Below are 25,811 nucleotides of genomic sequence, written 5' to 3'. Positions count from 1 at the left end.
CTTTTGTATTTCTTTTCGTAAATATTTCTATTTATTTATTTAGCTGCAGTCAGCTGCAGCACACAGGATCTTTAGTCGCAGCATGCAAACTCTTAGTTTTGGCACTGTGGGATCTAGTTCCCTGAACAGGGATCAAACCAGAGCCTCCTGCATTGGGAGCGTGGAGTCTTAGCCACTGGACCACTGGGAAGTCCCAAGCACTTGTGTTTCTCACCAGATCTCTGGTAGTGCTGATGCTGTCGACTTGGGGGCAACACTTTGTGAATCACCGTCTTCCATTATTCTTCTTTCCAAGGACCTGATATAACCTGTGTCCTCAGTTTCCTTTCTTGGAACCTACTGTGATTGGTCTACTCTGGAGGGGAAGTTCTTTTGGGGTCTCACGTTCTTTTTCCATTCCTGACCGTAAGTCCCTTTCATCAGTACATCTTTCCAAGTGTCTCTGGGCTGTGTATCATTTTCTAACATACACATTCACACTGACTTTCAAAGTTTCCCTGCATTGCCACTCCCAGAAACCTCAGCTAATAACAAAGCAAAGGTAAACAAAAGTTCTTTTTCCTAGTTTCTGACATTGTATGTCCCTTATTCTCCCTGCATCTGCCTATCTACCTCACAGAGTTGTTGTGATTGGTAACCTCTATTCAAAATGGATACAGTAGAATATTACAGATGAGTGTGAGCTGGAAAGAGTTATGGACCCAGAGTGAAAGATCATTACAATTAATTTTCACATTATTATGTATTTGTAGGGAAATGGCTGAAAGCTTAGGTTCTGGAGTTAGAACTGGTTTTTATCTGGGCTTTGTGAGTGGCTAGGTGAGTGTAAGCAGATCACATAGCTGAGCCTCGTTTTCCTCACGTGTAAAGAGGAGGAACTAATAATACCTCTGTGGCAAGGAGATGGCAAGAAATAGAAATAATATGTGCAAGGAAGCCAGGACAGAAACAACTTTTGATAAACGATAGCTGTTGTGTTTACTAAATAGTTGCTTTAATTTTTTTCCTAGCCTTTTCTCTGCTGCGAGTCTGGAAAGAAATCCATTGTTCATTGGGACATTTTCGGCCCTGACCCAAGTTTTCTGTCATTTACTAAGCTTCTGATCACCTGTCTTAGGCGGCAGCGCAGCGAGCCCCACGGCCTTCCCTGAGGCCCTGCTTTTCGGGTATTTACGGCACACGGCCGCCCCAGCTCCGGCTCAAGTCTGCGCTTCCAGGTTCAGTTTCAGGGTCTCGCCGGCTGCCCCGGCCGGCGGGCGCCAAGCGGGCAGCAGGGCTTGGACAGCAGGGTTCTCTGGGGGCCCCAGAGTTGGGAGGCAGAGTCCGGGAGCCCCCGGCGGAGGATGGGCTGCGGACACAGCAGACTGAGCTGCTGCAAACCCCCCAAAAAGGTAAAGGGCGCCGGCGGAGAAGTTTGCCTTCGGAAAGGAAGGCGGGTGCGGAGCCGCTCCGCCGCTGGGGACCCAGGGCGCCCCGAGGGTACTGGGGATGCCGGGCGGTGAACACTTAGAGGCCGGCAGGCAGGGAGACGAGTAAGGCTCGGCCGGGCGGCTCTCTCTCCCTGACCCAGGGCTGAGCCACGCGGGGCAGCCGAGTTTACAAACACAGCCCCAGGGCCGGGACAGGCACCTGATCCCAGCTGGCGGAGGTGGGACTGTCTAGCAGCGGCTGGCAGCGGGTGCCCTTTTCCGCTGGTCAGGCGCTGCTCGCTGTGTGGCCATGGACGAGTGACTTGACCTCTCTGGGCCTTTGGCATTCCTGCCCTTAAGAGGCAGATTCTCTCTAGGGCCGCTACTTGCGCGGCAGAATGGCCCACAGATTTACATCATCGGCATCACCTAGGACTTGCAGAATCTCGGGCTGTGTTCCCGACGTGCTAAAATAGAACTTGTCTTTTAATAAGATGCCCAGGTGACTACAATATGCTTTAAAGTTTGAGAAGCGCTGGCCTAGAGCCTCTTCAGGCCCTAGAGCCGGTGCATGTGGGCTGTCCTCAGGGGAGCTGGGAGTGGCCAACCAGGGAGGAGATTTGCGGCCTCCTGCTGCCCTTCCCTCCCTTCCTGTCGCTCCCTCAAGGGGCCTCCGAGCTGGGTTAGGGCCCAGGAGACACTACTCGGGTTTCTGGCAGTGGGACCAGCTGCCCTTTGGGTTCTGACAAGCCCGGAAGGTCAGAGCCTGGAGCCAGAGGACAACCTGAGGCAGAGAGAGGGAAGGGCAGACCCTCAAGTAGAGTCCTGAGCCTTCTTCCTACTACTGCCTACCCTCCAGTCAGGTAGGAAGAGGTGGTCCTAGGAACTTGATGATCAGTCCCCCGAGGCCCCGAGAGGCCCCACATTGTGACACTCGTCAGTCATTTTTCACTGAACTTGAGCCTCTGCTGCTTTGCTTGCGCCTGAGCCCAAGCTTTTCTGCCTGTTGAGCATGCAGTACTGTCCCGAACCTGAATGAGTCTATTTCTGCTCTGTGCCTCGTCCAGGGAAAAGGACTGTTGTCCCAAGTACAGCGCCTTCCCCCTTATCCTTGCTCCTCCTTAATTCCCAGTTCAAAATACCTCATGGAGCTCTGACTCAGTCTTCCTGGCTCCAAGAGGGAAACTGAGGCTTGCCTCCATCCGTGGAAGCAGAAATCTGGCTGATGGGATGATGAACAGATAAACCTGAGACCTGCCTGAGACTTATAACAAAGCTGGTGATCGATTCTCAGTGTTAATCCTGGCTGTGCCACAAACATGCCCGTAGTGCTCTCTGTGCCTCAGTTTCTCCCTCTATATGGACAGGGAGGGCTTTGAGCAGGATGATTTCTAGGAGTCAGAGAGCCTGTGTTCTCTGCACCTGTGTTAACCACTCAGCTTGCAAAGTCCACCAAGGGTGAATTCCATCTATTTGGTGGCGGGAAGAGACTGGAGTAGCCCTGTTCCAGGCCTTGACTCTTCCGTAGTCTGGGAAAGGAGCCCACAGTGAGCAAGGATTCCCCTGCCTGTCTGAGAGCCTTGCCAGCTGTCCCTGTCCATCCCTGGCACAGCCTGAACTGGACCTCCTGTCCCAAACTGTGAAGGAAGGGCAAGTACAGTCAGCAGAGACTAGCCCAGTGGGAAAGACCTTGGGTACCACCTGTGCTGATGCACGCAACATTCAGCTGGGAGGTTAAAGCCTGGAGAGTGAAGGGTCTTGACTGAGGTCAGAGAACAGCTTAGAGCAGAACCCAAATTCCCAGTCCCCAAGCCCAGTGTCCTTTGTCTCTGCCCCTACTCAGTGCTTCCAGTGGCTTCTTATTGATTCCAAAGCCCTTTGGCATTAAAGCCTTTGCCCTGTTGCCTCAGAGCTGCTTGGGTTGCCTTTCTGCCCCGGCAGTGCCAGGCTCATGCCCCTGAGTGGCAGGATTTATAAGCTGATTTTGTTTAAAGTTCATGCTAGTTTCCATCCCTCTGTGCTCTGCCCCTGCCTGGTTTCTTATCCAGGTGCCAAACCCTAAAAGGCCTGAACGTCCAAGCTCACCTCCAGCAGGTTGTCAGCCCCCTAGGAGAGAGGGAACCTCTGAGGATGGGATGTAAAAAACTGAGCTCAGACCCCAGGAGGCTCAGGTCACGATAACAATGACTCACTCTGAGTGGCAGTTTACAGAGTACTTTCACATCCTGCCGACCTCACTAAAGCCCAGGCTGAGCTGTAGGGTCTTCTCCACTTTATAAATGAGGAGACTGAGGGTCAGGGAGGAGTGATGTCATTCACTAGGTTGGTGGCCAAACCATGCAGTGGAGCCTGGTTTTTCTGCGTGCCCCCCACCCCCTCACCCCGTTGGTACTTATTGCCTTCCACAGAGCCCAGAGATGGTGCCTCCTAAATATTTGAGTGTGAATGAGGGCCACATCAGAGCTGGACTAGAAGTTAACCCAGAGTGCAGCAGTAGTATCTCATCTAGCCTTGAGAGACACAGGACGGCTTCCTGGGTGAGGGCTGGGCATGCCTTGGCTGGGTGATGAAGGTTTGGTAGGAATGACCCAGTTGAGGCAGAGAGGACAGCCTGAGTGGAGGCTGAGCCAAAGAAGCAGAGTGATGGTGCTGGTTGCAGAGAGTGGGAATAGCCAGCTGTGAGGAATGAGGCCAAGGCTTTCAGGGGGGACTTCCCCTGGCTAGGGATAGGGGCTTGACCACTAGGACTTTTCAAGGTCCCTCCCAGGGGCCAGGCCCTAAGGGTTTGCTGAGTCGTGTGGCTGGCAGTGCCAGTAGCCTTAGCTGACCAGCTGTCCTAGATCCCACTGAGAGGCCTGACCTGGGGGCAAGTGTTACTGGGACTTTTGGTGACAAGTTGAAATCCTGGTGAAAAAATGAGTGGAGATCCCTAGCAGGCTGGGTGTAGATACTGAAGAATCATCTGCATAATGTGGTCCTTCCTAAACCCTTTTGACAAAGACTATGGCTGTTGCGGCCACATCAGGAGGATGTAGGAGAAGGCCAGGCAGAAGGGGCGGGGCCAAGGAAACAAGCCCTCCGTGGACTTGCCTATAGGATGACATGGGGGTTTTTAGGCCCCTTCCATCCCCAAAAAGTTACCAGCCCCATCTGGGCCCAGGTAGGGAGGGAACCCTAGTGCCTCATGGTCAACCCTCTGAGTGTGCTCGTGTGACCCAGGGTTCAGAGCTTTGGCTCTGGTCCCCATGCCACAGCCCTGAGCACCACATCTAAGACCTGGGCTCAGTACTGCTCCAGAGCGGGGCCTCTGGCAACAGATTCTCTGGGGTCAGTATCTCTTCATGAGTGCTTCCAGGTAGCAGGCCAGGTGAAAGAGGCAGAGATACAAAGTGAAAGACATGGAAGTTTGGCATGGGCACAACTAATTCTAAACCAAAACCATAGACACTAAGGGCTGGGGCCTTAGAACTGAGTCCACATATTCATTTATTGGACATCCCTGGTGGCTCAGTGGTAAAGAATGCCTGCCAGTGCAGGAGAAGCAAGTGCAATCCCTGGGTCAGGAAGATCCCCTGGAGGAGGAAATGGCAACCCGCTCCAGTATTCTTGCCTGAAAAATCCCGTGGACAGAGGAGCCTGGGGGCCTACGGTCCATAGGATTGCCAAGAGTTGGACACAACTGAGCGACTGAGCACATTCATTTATTAACTCTGCTGTCCAGACTCTGGGCCAGGTGCCGCTTCAGTTCTGGCATCATCGTGGACCATTAAGTGACCCTGGAAGGAATTTGGGTTTTTCATGCCTCAATTTCCTCATCTGTAAAATAGACGTGATGTAGCTCCTGAGTCATAGGGTTCTGAGATTAGGTGAAAGAATGCGTGTGATAGAGTCCCTGATACACTGACTGGTTAGCAGGGGATGTAGGTGAGGGACATCACCACCTGGACTGCACCCAAGGAAAGCAAACAGGGATGCTGGAGAAGGGGGCCATGAATGTACTTGGAAGGCCATTTGGGGTTTCGAAGATAAAGTTTGGAGCCTGGCCACTGCCTTCCAGCCTCTGAAGTGTTGTCAAGCGGCATGGAGTGCAACCTGGTTCTCTGTTGGCCCCAGAATGCAGATTGTGGCCAGTGAGGGGAAGCTAAGGGGAGCCAGAATCTACTTCTCACCAGGAAGAAGGGTAGTGAGTTCCCCATCCTGGAGGAGTTCAAGCAGAGGTCAGATGTGATTGTGACAGAAATAGAAGGGGGGAGGAATAGAAGAGGTGTTGCAAACCTCGGACTAGGAAATACTAAGATTCCACTCGACACCTAATTACTGTGATTATTCATAATGTTTGAGGCATAATTTAAAATTTGGTAAAATATAAAGAACTTTTAAAATAGCTTTTAATCCCGCCATGAAGAGATCACCTCTGTGTACACTTCAGTGTCATTTTTCTTCTGTTTTCCTCACTAGTATGCTATATGTGACTGCGACTATTTTTGCAGAATTAAGGATATATTTTAAATGATTGTATTCTATTAACAGTTATTGGGGTGACTAAAAAGTTTGTAACATCTTACAGAGAAACCTGAACAAACTTTTTGACCAACCCTATACTTAATACTTTGCTGGGGGCAGTCTCGCATGTTAAAAGTCTGTGGAAATGTGATTTTTAATGGCCATCTAAGGTTCTGTGGATGTTCTGTGGCTTTTTTAACCAGTTTGGACACTTGGTTATTTACACTCTCCACTCCTACCCTTGTTATTCATGAGCATCCTTGTGTTTTCATTCCTAATCCTGGGAGAGTGTGCCTTTTTGTTGGAGGGAAGAGGTGGGGGGAGGGAAGGCCTCCAGAGAAGAGATGGCATCTTGGCTGGGTTCTGAAGGTGGGTGGGGGCCAAACACTTGTGTCAGGGTGACTGGGGTACATAAGATGCAGGGTCCCTGACACCTGATCCATAGGAGAAGGGCAAACTGGACTTTTTAACTCATTTTGGACAGAGGGTCTGTGAAAGGAAATGGCCTTTGCCAGGCACTGAGCCCCCTGTCCCAAACACTGTGGGGACACTGGTGTGTATGTGGCTTCTGAGCTAATGGGTTTTGCCCAGCTCAGTTCAGTTGCTCAGTCGTGTCCGACTCTTTGCGACCCCATGGACTGCAGCATGCCAGGCCTCCCTGTCCATCACCAACTCCTGGAGCTTACTCAAACTCACGTCCATTGAGTTGGTGATGCCATCCAACCATCTCATCCTCTGTCGCCCCCTTCTTCTCTCACCTTCAATCTTTCCCAGCATCAGGGTATTTTCCAGTGAGTCAGCTCTTTACATCAGGTGGCCAAAGTATTGCAGTTTCAGCTTCAGCATCAGTCCTTCCAATGAATATTCAGGACTGATCTCCCTTAGGATGGACTTGTTGGATCTCCTTGCAGTCCAAGGGACTCTCAAGAGTCTTCTCCAACACCACAGTTCAGAAGCATCGACTCTTCGGTGCTCAGCTTTCTTTATAGTCCAACTCTCACATCCATACATGACTACTGGAAAAATCATAGCTTTGACAAGATGGACCTTTGTTGGCAAAGTAATGTCTCCACTTTGTAATATGCTGTCTAGGTTGGTTATAGCTTTTCTTCCAAGGAGCAAGCGTCTTTCAATTTCATGGTTGCAGTCACCATCTGCAGTGACTTTGGAGCCCTCAAAAATAGAGTCTGTCACTGTTTCCACTGTTTCCCTATCTATTTGCTTAGAAGTGATGGGACCAGATGCCATGATTTTTTATGTAGCTTCAGTAATTTAGACCTTTATGTAGGTATGAAGTGAAGTGAAAGTCACTCAGTCGTGTCCAACTCTTTGCTACCCCGTGGGCTATACAGTCCATGGAATTCTCCAGGCTAGAATACTGGAGTGGGTAGACTTTCCCTTCTCCAGCAGATCTTCCCAGCGCAGGAATTGAACCCAGGTCTCCCTCATTGTAGGCAGATTCTTTACCAGCTGAGCCACCAGGGAAGCCCTGGTTTTTGTCCAACCCACAATATAATGTCCTCTCATCCCGCTTAAAGTCAATACAAGCTTCCATACATATGTACTGTGACACATTTAGGTTTCACAGAAGGACCAACCAGGACTCCACTGAAGGCAGAGAGAAAGAGCAAGAGAAAATGAGAAAATCCATCCATCTTTAGCGTAGATAGATATAAATCTATCCATCACCTGCAGACAAGCCATCCGACTTCTCTCACCAGGTAAATGTGGATCCCTAAAAATCATTTATCTTGTGTCACTTTATTTTCAAGACTGAATCTTCCAGAACATCTAGGCCAAACGCCTCATAATACATCCATCCCACACATCCCACGTCCCATGCTTTCTCCCCAGATAAGCAATGTACAGACTGACCTAGTTCCAATTCTCCTTCCTCCCCAGGAGTGAAGTTCTTTTTCAGAGTGTACAATGAACTTTGTCATTCCTCCTCCGTCCCATGCAACTCTGCCCCTGCCCCCGCCTTGAGGAAACAGCTGTGACATCAGAAAAGTTACCTGTAATGGGCTAAATAGTGTCCCCCCAAATTCATGTACACCCAGGACCTGTGAGTATGACCTTACTAGAAACAGGGCTTTTGCAGATATAATCCATCAAGATTACATCTGGGGGATGGTGGGCTTCAGTCCAAGGGCTGATGTCCTTGTGAGAGGAAGGGAATGTGGACAGAGAAGCACGGGGAGAAGGCCCCGTGCTGCCAGAAGCAGAGATGGTGGTGATGCGTCTGCAAGCCAGGGAACGCCAAGGGTTGCTGCGACCACCAGAAGCTAGGAAGGACGGATGGAGCAGAAACTCCCTCAGAGCCTCCAGACTGACCCAATCCACCTGACACCTTGACTCTGGACGTCTCGCCTCCAGAACTGGAAGAGAAGAAATTTCTGTTGTTTCAAGTCACCAGCTGCTTGGTAATATGTTACAGCAGCCCTAGGTGTATATGTTTTATTGATTCCCCACCCTCTCTCACCCCCCTGTGACCTGGCCACCAGTTAAAATGGGCAGGGGGGACCCAGCGCCTCTTCTTTGGCAGCAAAGTAGGGAGCACGGCACACAAGGAGGTGCTTGGGCACGGCCCCAGTGCTTTCGGACCAGCTGCAGCATCTGCAGAGGAAAGAATACTGGGCCGGAGGTCAAGAGTGGGTCCTGGTCCTTCCTGGTTCACTAACTTGCCGTGTGATCGCTACTCAGGCCTTGACCTCCCCACCTGTAAAATGACCCCTTGGCTGCTTTTAGGTTCCAGAAGAGGTATTGATTCTGTCTGCTGTTCATTTCTTTGTACACGAGTCAAACTTGAATACACCGTTGTTTTAAAAATTCTAAGAACTTAGGCAAAACTGCAGCTCCCCCTCCTTGAGCACAAGAATTCTAGGCTTTTCTCCAGAGATGATGACTGCCTGCCCCTGGTGTGTGCTTTTCTAGGTAGTTTTTCCTGTGCATGTTTGTACAGTAGAAATCGTTTATTTTGCTATTGATATTCTACCAAATGACTTTCCACCTTTGTTGGTAAATACTTACTTTGCTTTTTTAAACAGATGAGTGGCCTTGCATAGTGTCATGTATTGATACGTTAGTGTGTGGAGCCAATGCCCCGTTGTAGATGTGAGGCTGGTTTCCAGTGTTCCCCTGTTCTAAGTGGCCCTGCCCCAAGCACCCTGCAGGGGCCATCGTCCTCACTAATAGGTGCCTCTCTCTCTGCTGGCAGTTCTGAGGCAGGGCGCTTGCTGCCTGTACTTTGCATGGTGGCTGCTGGGCTATGTCCTCCTCTTCTCTAGGCACTCCAGTCCCCCCTTTTACAGCTTCCCCACAGGGGCTGCTCAAGAACAGAGGGTGGTCTGAAGGGTTCAGGGCACTCCCCCCGCGGGCCCTCCTGAGCAAGTACCCCTCCTGCCTTGTCCTGCAGAGAAGCCCTCTGCACGAGGGGGCTGGCCGCTGAGTGTGTGCAGCCACCAGCCCTGCTGTGCTGGGAACCAGCAAGCGTGACAGGACTGATAGAGGGTGAGGTGTCAGAATGACCTCACTCTGCCTCTTCTCTTGCGTCCGTAGCATATCAAGGCCAGAAGGGCCACGATGTATCCCATTGCCCAACTCCATGCTCGAGAGAGGAAGACACAGAAGCCCAGAGAGGGGCGAGTGCTCCCCCAAGGTCACACAGCAAGCAAGTAGCAAGCCAGGGCCCTGACTCTGGACTCACACTGCGGGGTTTGCCACTGGGTTGGCAAGACAGGCGGATATCCGGCCATGTGTCTGCATCCTCAGCCTGTCTCTTCTCCCATGGTGGCTACTAACACCACTTTCTGTCCTGCTCCTTCAGGGTCCTTCTCCCTCATCGGCTGACCCAAATGCCAGAAATGCTGCTGAGTGCTTCTGCCAGCTCTGGCCCCTCTCAGGAGATCAGAGCAGGCAGACCCATGCGAGGCTGATACAGGACAGGAGAAGGTGGGCTGTAGGGAGGAAGGAAGGGCTATCGGAAAACCTTCCCTAGGCCTCAGCCTCTCATCTGTGCAGGAGGGGCTGGGCCCTGCGCTCACTCTCTGGCGTGGGCGGTCTCAGCAGGTGCTTGGGGGGAAGTGGTTCTGTCCTCCCCTGAGACCTTTCATCACCTGGTCAGATAGGAGGGATAGAGACCACATCCGCCCCTGACTCGGGGTGTTCTGGAGGCATTGCAGGTGTTCGGAGAATAAGCAGGACCTCCTGACACAGCCGGGAAGAACCTGCGGTTGCTCCTGCCTTTCACTGGGCTGTGTGGTCACGTTGGTGTGTCCCCAGGCAGGTACTGGGTAATGCTTGACACTGTGATGTGTAAAATGAACAAGTCAAAGTCAATCTTTAGTTGTCTTGGCTGCGTGAAAATGAAATCACGTTCAGGCATTGCTTGATAAAATACTTCTGCCCATCTTAGAGATGCGGAAGCTGAGGCCAGTGATTGTGGTATTCTTACCTCTGAGCCTCTGTAGTCTGGGTGTGAAGGCTAACATTTCTCAACAGCTCTGAACATTTAGGCCCCACCTTTCCTCCACCCCAGGCCCTGGAGGGAGCCCCTTGGGTCTCCGCCCCACCTCCTTCCTGCCTCTACCCTCAGCCAATGGGCTCTGCCTGTGGTTGTTCAGATCGAAACCAGTTGTGCCGGGGCCCCACCCATGCCTGAGTCCTGACAGCGGAAAGGCAGCTCTGATGTTGCAAAGGAGTGTGATCTGAGTCCTTGAGGCTCAGAATTCCCTAAATGTTGGACTGCTTGGATCAATCTGGCGTATGCACGAAGGAAGGGGAAGGGCTCCGCCTTGAGTCTGGACTCCCAGGAGGCTCTGATCCTGCTTTGTGGCCCCTCTGACAGGCCCTGCCGACTCCACCTCTGGGCCTCAGTTTTTCCATCTGGAAATAGAAGGTGGGGATTGGATAAGCTGTTTCCAGGGTCCCTTCCAACCCTATCTTCTGGGTCCCAGTAAGCCTTCCACAGCCAAGGAGGGTGTGACAGAACTACATGGCCAAGGGAATCCAGGTCTGCAGTTTATGGGGACAGTGGAGGAGCTTGGTGAACTCTCAAGGGTCCTTTGATTACGAAATTCTCTAAGCTAGTCAGGGATAATGAGGCCATAAATCACACCACTCAATCAGAAACACACAATGCCTGAAGGGCCATGAAAAGGATGGCATGATGGTTCCTAAAGCAAGGTGAGACCCAGTGTCTTCAGGAAAGGCTATGCCATCCTCAGGGTTCGACTTCCATCCTGGTAGAATCCCGGAGGTAGAGAATAGCTGGGCAGCTTCTATCCAAGTTGCTTCTGCCTTCCTCAGTCTTTCATGGTGAAAGAAATTCCCAGCTCAAGTTTAAGGGAAGTTGAGGAGTCTATCCCTGACGCTTTAGTATAAGACTATGAAAATTCACCCTGAATTCAACTTGAATAATACTCAACAGAGCCCACTGAGACGCTGTTACTATTGGTGGGTTTTTCATACCACCTGCACTAGCTAAACACTTTGTTTAACAGAGATATTTACTTCTTAAATGTCAAGGATATCTTACAGAAATGGATTGTTGGAGTTGATTGTTGGAGTTTAGGGGCCTCTGAGATCAGTCAGTCCAACCTGCAAAATGAAGTTTGCTTCTTGCATGCTACCAGTGATGGAGAGCTCACTACCGCCAGCCCACTCCACCCTCCAAGACAGCAGCCTATCTCTGGGACCATTCTGAGATCCTTCAAGTTGCACTAAAACTTCTTGAAACTTCTAGTCCTTGGTCATCATCCTGTCCTCTGAGGTTGTGGACCATACACTAGCAGCCTTCACATCATGGTGGTTCTGCAGAGATTTGAAGCCAGAGTCCAGAGTCTTTGTTTTTCACAGTTTTTACTTTTCAAGGCTGATCAACCTTTACTAGTCCCTCCTGTTAATTTACCCTCCAAAATGCAAGCAAATTTGAGGGGCTCTTGCCAGGACCAGTCCAAGCTTGCTGCTCTCCCCGCCACTCTGCTGTCCTTTTGCTCTGCCTGGATTCTGTGTTTGAAACCATGTTCTGCCACAGACCAGAATTACCTCCGGTTGACCCCAGAACAGGGCTCTGGTCTGCTTGAGAGCAAGGAGCTGGGCCCCAGAACTGTGCACGGTCCCAAGATGAAGAGGCCCTGTTTCCAGCCCTCCTGGTAAAAGGGCTGCCCTGGAGCCCATAAGGAGTGAGGAGAACCTCTGTTCCAACCCTGACCCATCAAAGAGGGTCCAGAGAGGGGACAGCACTTCCCTAAATTCACACAGTGAAGCTGAGACTTGGGTGTGCTGGCCTTCCCCCTCCTCCCAGGTCCATTCTGTGCTGCAGGCAACCACCTCATAGTGTTCTTCTCCCAAGTTTCCATTGACACAGGAAGCCTCCAGCCCTCTTCCAGAGCTCAGCTGTATGACCCTCCCAGCCTGAGGCCTGCCCCACTCTGCTTTTGGACGGGGAAATTCCTGTGGCCCCCTCCCAGCTGCCGTCCTTGCCCACTGTAGAGTGAACTCTGCTCCTGACCTCTGAGGAGAAAGCAGCCCAGGCCCTGCCATGGGAATTTCCCAGGCAGTAGTTGCTTATTGATTCCTGCTCAGTTCTGGGCTATGTGCCTTCAGGAGCCTCCGGATCACCTGGATGCAGTGGTAGATCGGAGCTTCCCAGACCACACATACACCCTCAGATTCTGTAGGTCCAGAACTGGGCCTGGGAGCTGTGTTAAGCAAGTGCTTCAGGTGGTCCTGAAACAGGAGACCTTCTATTAGGCCTCAAAATCCCTAGAAATACTGTCTGGGCATCACAACAGTTATCAAATCCAAAGTCAATTTCAAAATTGGTCCCTGTCCTCAAGGAGCCCCCTTGGATTAACAGGAGAAGCACGGGTAACTGGGGAACTAATCGCATGGGCGTTTGAACAGGCTGCTGATAGGAACTAACTCAGCCCTGGGGAGAGACCAAGTAGAAATTATATATGAGCTGGGCCTGGAAGCCTGAGAAATTATCGACCATATGTCATGCTGGGATGGTCTAGAGCAACTTGGGATGGTGTTGAACTCATGGTGTGCATGTTGGGGCCAGGAGTACAGTAGGTTGTTTTTGGTTTGGTTTTGGCCTAGCAAATTGATCAACATTAAAATAAAAAAGACACTAGTCCATGTTGGCAGAGTTGCAGTAAAACTGGCCTTCTGTATGCTACTAGTGGGCTAGTTAATCGGTAGAGCCTTTCTGAAGTGTAGAGACAATAACTTTAGATGTGTAAAAGTCTTACAATCATTATGTTCCCTAAGGCATGATTTGAAAATTTAAAAATGAAAATAATGTAAATATTCAACAGTGGAAAGTGAAAGTATAAGTCACTCAGTTGTGTCCAACTCTTGGCAACCCCACAGACTCCACAGGCTCCTCTGTCCATGGGATTCTCCAGGCAAGAATACTGGATTGGGTTGCCATGCCCTTCTCCAGGGGATCTTCCCTACTCAGGGATCAAACCCAGGTCTCCTACATTGCAGACAGATTCTTTATTGTCTGAGCCACCAGGGAAGTCCATTCAACAGTGGATTACTGATTAAATGATTAAGTTCATCTATAAGATATCATACTGAAGTCATTAAAATTAATTACAAAATATTTAATGCCATGTAGTAAATGCTTCTATTTGAAAAAATGAGATGTAAGGGAATATATATAAATTCCAAAAGTGAATAAATGTGTATTCTTTATTACCACTATATTTGGAAAAAGATGTTTACCAATATTTAAATGTTATAGAGAGAACAGTAGCATGAGGACTATTATAATGAGTCTTTTTAAAAAAATTATTTAAAAAATACTGATTTTATTTTTCAAATAGTTATTTATTCAGTGGAGTTGGGCCCTAGGTGTGGCCTGTGGAATCACTGTGGGGCTTGAGCTCTCCAGCTTGGGTGTCCCACATCCCTCACATTGCAGGGACCTGGACCCCCAGGGATGTCCTAAGATGAGTCTTGAGTGCCTTGATTCTGGGTGGTCATCCTGGGGGCAGAGGTGCTGTCAGGATCTGGAGACTCAAGCCCAAGGTTATGTCTTGCCTAAGGTCTGGAAGCTGTTAGTGGAGAAGAGTTTTTCACCTTCCATGGTGGTTGTTTGGGAGAAGTTTCTCATGAGCCTTATGATCTTATTTCAGGCAACCTGAGGCCAATGATAGCCTAAGCGGCCTAACACAGCACTGTGGTCTTTATCCTGCCACGCTTTTTCAGATATAAAGTGGTAAAAATCATCATGCCGTGTTTGAGCTGTTAGAATTATGGAGTTATAAGTGCTTTATCTCAGCTAATCCTTAAAATAACCTTGTGAGGAAATCAAGGCTTGGAGAGGCAATGTGTTAAATTTAGGGTTTGAATCCAGATCTGGGTGATTTTAGAATCCAAGAGTTGTTTCTTTCTCTTTTCCTTTGCTGTGTTGTGTGGCATGTGGGATCTTAGTTCTCCAACAAGGGATGAAACCCATGCCTCCTGCATTGGAAGCATGGAGTCTTAACCACTGGGCTGCCAGGGAAGTCCCTAGAATCCCTGAGTTCTTAACAATACTGTTCTGGTCTCTACTCTTCTGAGACCTGGTTCTCATGTTGATTTTGACACCCAGGCCGCATAGGACTGTGTCTTACCTCCCTGAGCTCCAGTGTCCTCCTTCGTAATAACCCTTATCTCTCAGTGCAGTTGAAAAGAGCTAAGATCAGACACTCGGGGTATGAACACCGTTGGCATTGTTGAGTGAAAGTAAGAACGCCTCACACCTCCACTTCCTCCACAAAGGAGAAAGCGGGAGCCCAGAGGAGGGTAGAGATTTGTCCAAGTTTGTAGAAGAGCTGGAACTGGAATTCTGGAAATCTCACTCCCATTAAAACATTGACCAGATTAAGTGTAACCAGGAGTGGCAACAGGGACAAGACAATCCACCGTTGGTGTTTGTCTGCCTCCTTCCTCCAGCCCAGGGGGAGAGGCTGGCTCCTGTCATTACCCCAGAGTCCTGTGTTGACAGCTTGTTCCTGGGCCAGGCACCCCCTCTCCCCTGTGTGGGAAGGGACGAGACTTCACAGGGTGGGTGGAGGAGGGTGGCTGGATTGCCAGCCACTGAGCAGATCCTGGGGACCAGGACCTGGGGGAGAGAGACACTGTTTCTTGCTCAGTGTGCCAGGTTCAGTTTGCACCAGGCTCTGTGGTGGAAACTGTGGGGCAGGAGCAGAAGGTTCTAGAAGCCTTCCCCTCTCATCCATCCCCAACCAGAACTATGCTTTCCAGCAGCATTTCATTCATTCTCGACTTCAGGAAATTGTTAATAATTTTTATTCTATTAATCACTTAATCTATTATCACAGTAAAAAGTAAAGGTTTTCTTTTACAGTGGTAATTCACAATTGAACACTTTCATGGGTTTTTCATGAGCTGACTTATTTAAGTGTTTTCTAAAATGAGGCTTGGGTGGTGTTGGAGAAGACTCTTGAGAGTCCCTTGGACTGCAAAGAGATCCAACCAGTCCATTCTGAAGAAGATCAGCCCTGGGATTTCTTTGGAAGGAATGATGCTAAAGCTGAAACTCCAGTACTTTGGCCACCTCATGCGAAGAGTTGACTCATTGGAAAAGACTCTGATGCTGGGAAGGATTGGGGGCAGGAGGAGAAGGGGATGACAGAGGATGAGATGGCTGGATGGCGTCACTGACTCAATGGATGTGAGTCTGAGTGAACTCTGGGAGTTGGTGATGGACAGGGAGGCCTGGCGTGCTATGATTCATGGGGTCGCAAAGAGTCAGACACGACTGAGCAACTGAACTGAACTGAACTGAAAATGAGGCTTAGACTATCTTTTTTTAAAATAAGAAAACTTTTTTGAGGTACAATTGAAAAATAACATACTATTTCAGATGTACAACTGAATGATTCAATATTTGTGCACACTGTGAAATGATCACAGTAAGTCTAGCTAACATTTTAGAACATTTTGAAAAGTATACAAAACGGCTTAAATTTTTTTCTACCCCACATCTTGGTCCAGTGACCAGTGCTAGACTTTGACCAACTTTTCACCTCTCTGGGGTGAAAATTAAAGATATTCATTGTGTGTAACTTTGAGTAAGATGTTATTTCTCCTTTCCTGAAAGAACTATCTCGAGCTTTCCTTAGTACATTTTGCAAGGTTTAAATTTCTTCTATTTTATGAAATGATAGTGGTAGTCTGCAAATTATTTTTTCAGCATTCTTGCTTGTCAACCCATACCAAATCTCCTATTTGAAAATATTATTTATGAAAACCAAAATCTTAGAGCCATTGACACTGTTTTGTGGTATAGAAAACCCTTCTGGGACTTCCCCGGGTGGCCAGTGGCTAAGACTCTGCATTCCCAGTGAAGGGGGCCCAGGTTTAATCGCTGGTCAGAGAGCTAGATCCCACATGCCACAGCTAAGAGTTCACATGCCACAATTAAAGATCCTGTGTGCTATAACTAAGACCCAGCACAGTCAAGTAAATAAATATTAAATAAACAAATATTTCTACAAGTTATTGTAGAAAGCCCTTTTGCATCAGTTCTCTCCTCTGATTCAACCTCCACTGACCAAGGTTAGTTAAAGTGCTTACTAGGTATGGGTCAAATACTTGACTCTGCCAGATGTCCCCTGATCTGCCTTGATGGAATCCTCTTTTGCCTCAGCCTTCTCATTTTTAAGTTGGGGGACGTACATATTTCCCGGGCTCTTCTGAAGATTAGCTGAGATAGTGCCTGGTATGACCTGGCTGCAGTATTTCACCTCCAACTGTCACGTTATATACTGCCACCTCCATATAGTTGGAGAAACAGCCCTTCTAGCAGAGAAGAAACAGTAAAACCATGGCTTGAAGTTTGATGCTCTGCCTTCAATACAGGGAACTTGCTGAAAGTTGTGGTAGCCAAGGGCCCCGAGGAGGAAGGGGAATTGTCTCTAAACTGGGGGTTGGGAAGTTTTAAGACACTTAAAGGCCGTAACTGGGATGAGGGGAATAGCATAAGGTCTGGCCAAGTCCATGGAGAAGGAAGATAAGGGCAGGGAGGAGCCCATGGTTGGTAGCCGAGCCAAAGTACAAGAATCTAAGGAGACATCAACCAGCATCAAGCTCCCCGCTGAGGGTTTCCCTGGCCAAGATGAAATCCTATCTGAGAACCCCTTCCCCACAGAGCGGATGCTGCCTTGAGACTGTGAGGAAGAAAGCCTAAGGGAACTGGGCATAGTGCAGGGGTTGGCACAACTGGAATTCCTATCTTGCCTTTGGAAGAATTACCATAGCATCTACCCTCACATTAACCTCCTACCTTCATCCTCACTGTTATCTCATTTCTTCCAGAGGCGCCAAAGACCAGATCAGCCTCCCAAACCAGAGCCTCAGGAACTGGGTCCCCTCAATGGTGACACAGGTGAGTAGTCCACCCTATAAATGCCCTCTCTGACATCTGTGAGGCTTCCTATTTTATAATCAACAAACATGATATGGCTATTTAATTATCTCCTGAGATTTTAGTTAGGTTACTTTAACAGGAGTATCATTTCTAAAATCAGGGAGGTGATAGTTCTTCCCTGATCCTCGCTATTGCTACCACACCTGGAGTGCTGAGTTTATTTCTGAAAAGCACATTTTCAGAGAAATCTGGAAGAAAATGGAGAGAGTACAGTGGAGAAGAATCAGGCTGATGAGGAATCTGGAAGTCATGTCCTTTACAGAACAGGTAAAGAAACAGAAGATGTTGTGATAAAATACAACAGTTCTCTCCAAGTGACTGAAGTGCCCTCACAGAGAAGAAAGAGGAGCCTTGTTCAGTGTGACCCAGAGATCAGTACCAGGGCCTGAACATAGCCAAAACACACTGGCAGAATTCAGTTCACTCTCAAAGGAGTTTTCTTTGTCTGGTTGATGGTTTAAAATCATCAGAGCTACTGATAGAATGAGCTCTCCATCTCTGAAAGTGTTTAATTACCACCTGGAGACTATCAGGATATTGTAGACGAAGTGAAAGTACCAGATAAGCAACTGGGTCAGAATTTAGATGTTCTCCAATCTGACTATACATAAGAATTACCTGGGGTGGATTTTCAAAAATACCAATTCTGAGGCCCCACCACAGACCAACTAAATTAGGATCTCTAGGAGTGGGGCTGAAGACTACACATTGTTAGTTAGATAGCTAGTTCAGTCACTCAGTCATGTCCAGTTCTTTGTGAGCCCATGGACTGCAGCATGCCAGACTTCCTTGCCCATCACAAAGTCCTGGAGCCTACTTAAACTCATGTCCATCACGTCGGTAATGCCATCCAACTATCTCATCCTCTGTTATCCCCTTCTCCTCCTGCCTTCAATCTTTCCCAACGTCAGGGTCTTTTCCAATATGTCAATTCTTTCATCAGATTGCTGAAGTATTATGGTTTCAGCCTCAACATCAGTCCTTCCAATGAATATTTAGGACTGATTTCCCTTAGAATGGACTGGTTGGATCTCCTTGCTGTCCAAGGGACTCTCAAGAGTCTTCTCCAATACCACAGTTCAAAAGCATCAATTCTTCAGCGCTCAGCTCTTTATAGTCCAACTCTCACATCCATACATGACTACTGGGAAAACAATAGCCTTGACTAGATGGACCTTTGTTGGCAAAGTAATGTCTCTGCTTTTTAATATGCTGTCTAGGTTGGTCATAACTTTCCTTCCAAGGAGTAAACATCTTTTAATTTCATGGCTGAAATCACTATCTGCAGTGATTTTGAAGTCCCCCAAAGTAAAGTCTGCCACTGTTTCCCCATCTATTTGCCATGAAGCGATGGGACCAGATGCCATGATCTTAGTTTTCTGAATGGTGAGCTTTAAGCCAACTTTTTCACTCTCCTCTTTCACTTTCATCAAGAGGCTCTTGAGTTCTTCACTTTCTGCCATAAGTGTAGTGTCATCTGCATATCTGAGGTTATTGATATTTCTCCCGGCAATCTTGATTCCAGCTTGTGCTTCTTCCAGCCCAGCGTTTCTCATGATGTACTCTGCATATAAGTTAAATAAGCAGGGTGACAATATACAGCCTTGATGTACTCCTTTTCCTATTTGGAACCAGTCTATTGTTCCATGTCCAGTTATAATTGTTGCTTCCTGACCTGCATACAGATTTCTCAAGAGGCAGGTCAGGTGGTCTCGTATTCCCATCTCTTTCAGAATTTTCCACAGTTTATTGTGATCCACACAGTCAAAGGCTTTGGCATAGTCAATAAAGCAGAAATAGATGTTTTTCTGGAACTCTCTTGCTTTTTCCATGATCCAACAGACATTGGTGATTTGATCTCTGGTTCCTCTGCCTTTTCTAAATCCAGCTTGAACATCTGGAAGTTCACAGTTTATGTATTGTTGAAGCCTGGCTTGGAGAATTTTGAGCATTACTTTACTAGCATGTGAAATGAGTGCAATCGTGCGGTAGTTTGAGCATTCTTTGCCATTGCGTTCCTTTGGGATTGGAATGAACACTGACCTTTTCCAGTCCTGTGGCCACTGCTGAGTTTTCCAAATTTGCTGGCATATTGAGTGCAGCACTTTCACAGCATCATCTTTTAGGATTTGAAATAGCTCAACTCGAATTCCATCCTCTCCCCTAGCTTTGTTCATAGTGATGCTTCCTAAGGCCCACTTGACTTCACATTCCAGGATGTCTGGCTCTAGGTAAGTGATCACACTATCGTGATTATCTGGTTCGTGAAGATCTTTTTTGTATAGTTCTTCTGTGTATTTTTGCCACTTCTTTTTAATATCTTCTGCTTCAGTTAGGTCCATACCATTTCTGTCCTTTATCGAGCCCATCTTTGCGTGAAATGTTCCCTTGGTATCTCTTATTTTCTTGAAGAGATCTCTAGTCTTTCCCATTCTATTGTTTTCTTCTATTTCTTTGCGCTAATCACTGAGGAAGGCTTTCCTATCTCTCCTTGCTATTCTTTGGAACCCTGTATTCAAATGGGTATATCTTTCCATTTCTCCTTTGCTTTTCACTTCTCTTCTTTTCACAGCTATTTTATTTGTAAAGCCTCCTCAGACAGCCATTTTGCTTTTTTGTATTTCTTTTTCTTGGGGATGGTCTTGATCCCTGTCTCCTGTACAATGTCACAAACCTCCGTCCATAGTTCATCAGGCACTCTGTCTATCAGATCTAGTCCCTTAAATCTATTTCTCATTTCCACTGTATAATCATAAGGGATTTGATATGGGTCATACCTGAATGGTCTACTGGTTTTCCTTACTTTCTTCAATTTCTGTCTGAATTTGGCAATAAGGAGTTCATGATCTGAGCCACAGTCTGCATTGTTAATGATGGTAAGTCCCTGTAATAAATAGCACCCACACACATAAATTGGGACCAGTTTGGTACTGCTGACCAACATTTGAGATCTTGAGCGAAATGGTTTATGAGAGCCTGGAACTACAAGATCACGACCTCTGCCTCCTCTCACCCCCCTCCCCCAGACCCAGGGCTCTTATCTGATGGACTGACCACAGCCTCTTTCTTCACACTTCTCATTATACCTTGTAACCAACCTGGCCTATGAAATTCTGTAATAATATTATTACTAGCAGTAATATATAATATTATATATATATATTTAATATTATATTATATTGCATGTTACATATATTAACATTATACATTATATATCATTAATATATAATATTAATGCATATTAATATATTATACATATATTATATTAATATAATACATATATTATATGTGTTATATAATATGTAATATAAATGATATATAATATTATATATTAATATTATATATTGTATCATAAATATTTAATATAATTAATATAACATTAATATTAATAATTATATAATATCAATATAATTAATAATATTATTATTAGCATTTATAACAATGCTAATATAAGCCTCCAATGCTGTCATGAGCCCTGAGAAACATTTAGTGAACAATGAAGAGCATTTTTTTGCCACATCACATAATATGCAGGGTCTTAGTTCCCCTACTAGGGATCAAACCTGTGCCCCCTGCAGTAGAAGTATGAAAGCTTAACCACTGGACCTCCAGGGAAGTCCTAAAGAGCACTTACTGAGCACCTCCAAATGCCTGGCGCTACACCTGCTGCTTTTGTTTTTTCCTCATTTGTTTGTTGTAGTTTTTAGATTCCACAAATAGGTGATTACCCACAGTATTAGTCTTTCTCTGACTTAGTGTGCTAAGCGTAATACCCTCTAGGTCCATCCATGTTGTTGCAAATAGCAGAGTCTAATTCTTTTCTGTGGCTGAGTAAGGCTCCTTTGTATGTGTAGACTTTTGTTGCTGTGCATCCTATTTATTCATTCATATGTTAAAAGACACTCAGGCTGCTTCCCTGTGTTGGTACACTCACTGCTTTGATGCGTGAGCAGACAGAAAGAACAACATGGTAGTTCAGAGTGTTTGCTGTGGAATCAGCTTTTGTAGGTTCACAGCCACTTACCCCAGCTGGGAACTGGGTGATCTTGGACAGGGTGCATAATTTCTCTGTCCCTCCGCTTCCTCGTCTGTGAAATGGGAATAATCGTGGTACCCACCACTCTGGGTAGCTCTGAGGATTCAGTGAGTAACGCCTGTGAGACACTTGGGGCAGAGCCGGGCATGTTTCTGAGCATAGTAAGCTCTTGGTATCCTTTGTTGTTGTTTAGTCTCCATATTCTTTACATGCTGTTGTTATTTTCATTGCCGTTGTTTCCTGACTTAATCATCTCAATAGCCCTATGAGGCAGGTATTATTATTATCCTGATTTAACGTATTAGGTAACAGAGGCCCAGAGAGGGTGGATCCCCGCCTTAGGTGAGACCCAGAGCCTGTTGGACTCACCAGAGTGACATCACCAGGCCTGTTTTGCAGTTTCCCTCATCAATGGCTAGACTTCCTATTTTCAAGGTCTCCTTCCTGCTCACAGCAGCCTTTCTGCACTGTGAGGTGTCGCACTCAGACACAGAGCCCCGCAGATAAAGCGTGTGACCAACTAGCCCCTTAGTGAGGAGAGGCGAGGTGAGGACGGTGGTGAGTGGCAGAACCACATCCTGGTTGGAGGGGAGGCCGCTGTTCCTCAGGCCAGCTCCTGCTGGACACTGAATCACACACTGCTACTTCTTCGGCTTCTTCAAGAAGAGTTGGAGGACTTCCCTGTTGGTCCAGGGGTTAATAATCAAGCTGCCAATTTAGGGGACACAGGTTTGATCCCTGGTCTGGGAACTAAGATCCCTCTTGCCACGAGTGCTGAAAGCCGTGTGCCCTAAAGCCCCGGCTCCACAACAAGAGGAGCCACCACAATGAGGGGCCCATGCACCGCAACTAGGCGGCAGCCCCTACGCGCCGTAACTAGAGAAAGCCCACACCGGAACAAAGACAACAAATAAATAAGTAAAAGCTTAAATCAGGACTTTTAAAAAGAGTTGGGAATCTGTAGGATTAAGTAAAAGCTGCCCGGTTATTAAGTCAGCCACTGTTTCTTTAATTTAGACACTGGATGAAGCAAACAGCACCTTTATAGGCTGAATGTGTTCTGTGAGTCACTTGCTCTCCTGTAGATCTTAGGGGCAAGATGAGGCCTCTGGCTCCTCCGCTTCATGAAGGAGGGTCTCCAAAGACAGGGGGATTTAAGGAGCTGCCTCTGGAAGTTGATCCTCCAACTGAAACATTTTTGAGGGGGAGACCAGGCTCCCCACACCGTAGCTCCTGCCTCCCACACCCTCTCCATTGGGCCTGGACCCAGCCTCCACTCTGTGATTTTTTTTTTTTCACTCTGTGATTTTTTTCTCCCTCACCTATAGCCACAACCGACCATGTATGTGCACCTGAGGAGGCTGAGCAGCACCAAAAGGCTATCACCAGAATCCTCCAGCAACATGAAGAGGACAAGAAGAAATGGGCGCAGCAGGTGAGTCCCAACCCCTTTCTTTTCCTCCTGCTCCACTAACCTCATTAAATTCCAGAGCAAGGTCAACTTTTGGTTTTATCATTGTTGCAAGTATCTCTTACTCCTTTTGCCCAGAAAAGAGTCCTATATCTGTTGAACAAATATTTGTAACTGTGGGCATATAATTTGTTTTATTTATTCTATTCAGTAAAAGTGGGGAACCACCAACATAGCAAAGGGCTTTCTGCCTTCATTGGCATCAGGATTAGAAGGCTCCAAAATCTCTATCCACGTGGCACATCTCTGGAAGTCCGCCCTTAAGCCCTAAAGAGGGTGAAGTCAGTCACATCAGCTATGTCTTGGAGGCTTTGCGCCCTCTCTGCACCCTCATGGGAATGTATGCGTCATTTCCGTCACTCAGATCAGCGGGGGGGACTCTGATCACCAGCCTCCAAAAGGCTCCAGGGTTGGTGAGTGGATAAGTGAGGCTGCCCTGAACCTACTGAATCTCATTCTGCTCGGGACCCTCTGCCCCCAGGTGGAGAAGGAGAGGGAGCTAGAACTTGGAGAGAAACTGAATGAACAGCGAAAAATCCTAGAGGGAGAACATGCGGAGGCCCTGCGAGGTAAGGAAAAGATGCATTTGGAAGGCTGTGGACCAGACTCCTCAGTTCCACCTGCCGAGCTCACATGGTACTCCCATTTTCCCCTCCCACCCACCTCTGGTCCCTAAACAATTGTCACTTCAGGACTGGAGTCTGCAGGGTCCTAAGACTTGTCCTTTTGGGCTTATAATATTTGACCCCATGCTTTGTATTTCCTTACTTGAGAGATGTTTTTCCTTTCCATTTTAAAAAACAATCTGTATTCATTATAGGAAATTTGGAAAACCTAGACAAATAGGAGAATATTTAAATACCCATGTTTCCTTCCCACAATGACGACAGCTCTATGCTTCAGTTCAGTTCAGTTCATTTCAGTCGCTCAGTCATGTCCAACTCTTTGAGACCCATGAATCGCAGCACGCCAGGCCTCCCTGTCCATCCCCAACTCCCGGAGTTCACCCAAACTCGCATGCATTGAGTCAGTGATGCCATCCAGCCATCTCATCCTCTGTCGTCCCCTTCTCCTGCCCCCAACCCCTCCCAGCATCAGAGTCTTTTCCAGTGAGTCAACTCTTCTCATGAGGTGGCCAAAGTGCTGGAGTTTCAGCTTCAGCATCAGTCCTTCCAATGAACACCCAGGCTGGTCTCCTTTAGGATGGACTGGTTGGATCTCCTTGCAGTCCAAGGGACTCTCAAGAGTCTTCTCCAGCACCGTAGTTCAAAAGCATCAATTCTTTGGCACTCAGCTTTCTTCACAGTCCAACTCTCACATCCATACATGACTACGGGAAAAACCATGGCCTTGACTAGATGGACCTTTTTTGGCAAAGTAATATCTCTGCTTTTGACTATGCTATCTAGGTTGGTCATAACCTTCCTTCCAAGGAGTAAGTGTCTTTTAATTTCATGGTTGCAGTCACATCTGCAGTGATTTTGGAGCCCAAAAAAATAGTTTGACACTGTTTCTACTGTTTCCACTGTTTCCCCATCTATTTCCCCATGAAGTGATGGGACCAGATGCCATGATCTTAGTTTTCTGAATGTTGAGCTTTAAGCCAACTTTTTCACTCTTGTCTTTCACTTTCATCAAGAGGCTTTTTAGTCCGTCTTCACTTTCTGCTGTAAGGGTGGTATCATCTGCATATCTGAGGTTATTGATGTTTCTCCCAGCAACCTTGATTCCAGCTTGTGCTTCTTCCAGCCCAGCGTTTCTCATGATGTACTCTGCATATAAGTTAAATAAGCGGGGTGACAATATACAGCCTTGATGTACTCCTTTTCCTATTTGGAACCAGTCTGTTGTTCCATGTCCAGTTCTAACTGTTGCTTCCTGACCTGCATATAGGTTTCTCAAGAGGCAGGTCAGGTGGTCTGGTATTCCCATTTCTTTCAGAATTTTCCACAGTTTATTGTGATGCACACAGTCAAAGGCTTTGGCATATGCTTAGGTTGATTATTTTTTTCAAATACCTTTCTTTCTTTTATATGTGATCATGCTTATCATAGAAAATTTAGAATGTATGGATTAAAAAAATGATCTTGTAATGGCTGGAGCTCAGGCTCTGCAGCCATGGTCTCAGGGTTTGAATCCCAGCTTCATCTCTTATCACCTGTGTAACCTTGAAGAAGTCAGTTAACTCTTATTCATAGGGTCTTTTAGAGAGTCAAACAATTTAATTTACAGATGGATAGATAGATAGACAGAAAGACAAGCAGACAGATGAAAGAATCTAGAACAGTCCCTGATATTTTGCAAGATACTTAGCAAGTATTTATTAGCATTTATTATTTTATTACTGAGAAAATTAAAATTGTGTATAATTCCACCCAGAACTAGTCACTGTTACCCCTTTGATATAGATCCCTTGTACTTCTTTAGTGTGTATTTACCTAGAATATACATCTATACACACATCTACTTTGGGGGGAGGAGATAAATTGATTTTTCACTGTGCACTGTATTAACATCTTGTCATTAAACTCCTGTAGCACAACTTTTAGTAACTACATAGCATTCCACTGTGTTCCCTTGTTCTTTTAACTAGCCCCTTGGGTTAGGCATTTCAGCAAGTTCAAACTTTTACCATTGTTTATAACATCAATGATACACAGTGAACCCCATTTTGTAAAATCTTTGCCACATTCATGATTTTATCATTAGAAAAACATCCTAGTAGGGTTGGTATGACAAAGTTTATGTACATATATCTTTTATTTTGGTAAAATAAACATGAAATTTACCATTAGTGACATTTTGTCTAGTCACAGTCCCCTGAAACCATCACCACTGTACCCTTCCAGAACTCTCTCATCCTAAAAGCAAACTCCATACCCACTAAGCAGTCACGCCCCAACCCCACACTCACCCTTCCAGCCCCCCAGCAACTACCAA

At 47.0% G+C, this 25,811-nt stretch overlaps 1 protein-coding gene across 1 annotated transcript in view; it reads left to right on the top strand.

Annotated features, from left to right (window-relative positions):
* Positions 1–1,163: 1,163 nt before the first annotated feature.
* The window catches only part of CCDC69 (coiled-coil domain containing 69), a 36,374-nt gene continuing 11,726 nt past the window's right edge, over positions 1,164–25,811 (top strand). The window contains exons 1-4 of the mRNA XM_069589970.1: positions 1,164–1,391; positions 17,253–17,322; positions 22,729–22,835; positions 23,353–23,440. Coding sequence (XP_069446071.1) covers positions 1,344–1,391; positions 17,253–17,322; positions 22,729–22,835; positions 23,353–23,440 — 313 coding nt within the window. The 5' untranslated portion in view covers positions 1,164–1,343. The remainder of the gene's footprint in view (positions 1,392–17,252; positions 17,323–22,728; positions 22,836–23,352; positions 23,441–25,811) is intronic.

This window comes from Ovis canadensis, chromosome 5, assembly GCF_042477335.2.
Source record: "Ovis canadensis isolate MfBH-ARS-UI-01 breed Bighorn chromosome 5, ARS-UI_OviCan_v2, whole genome shotgun sequence".
NCBI lineage: Eukaryota > Metazoa > Chordata > Mammalia > Artiodactyla > Bovidae > Ovis > Ovis canadensis.
Note: the sequence above shows the minus strand (reverse complement) of the source record. Positions and strands in the feature narration are given on the sequence as shown.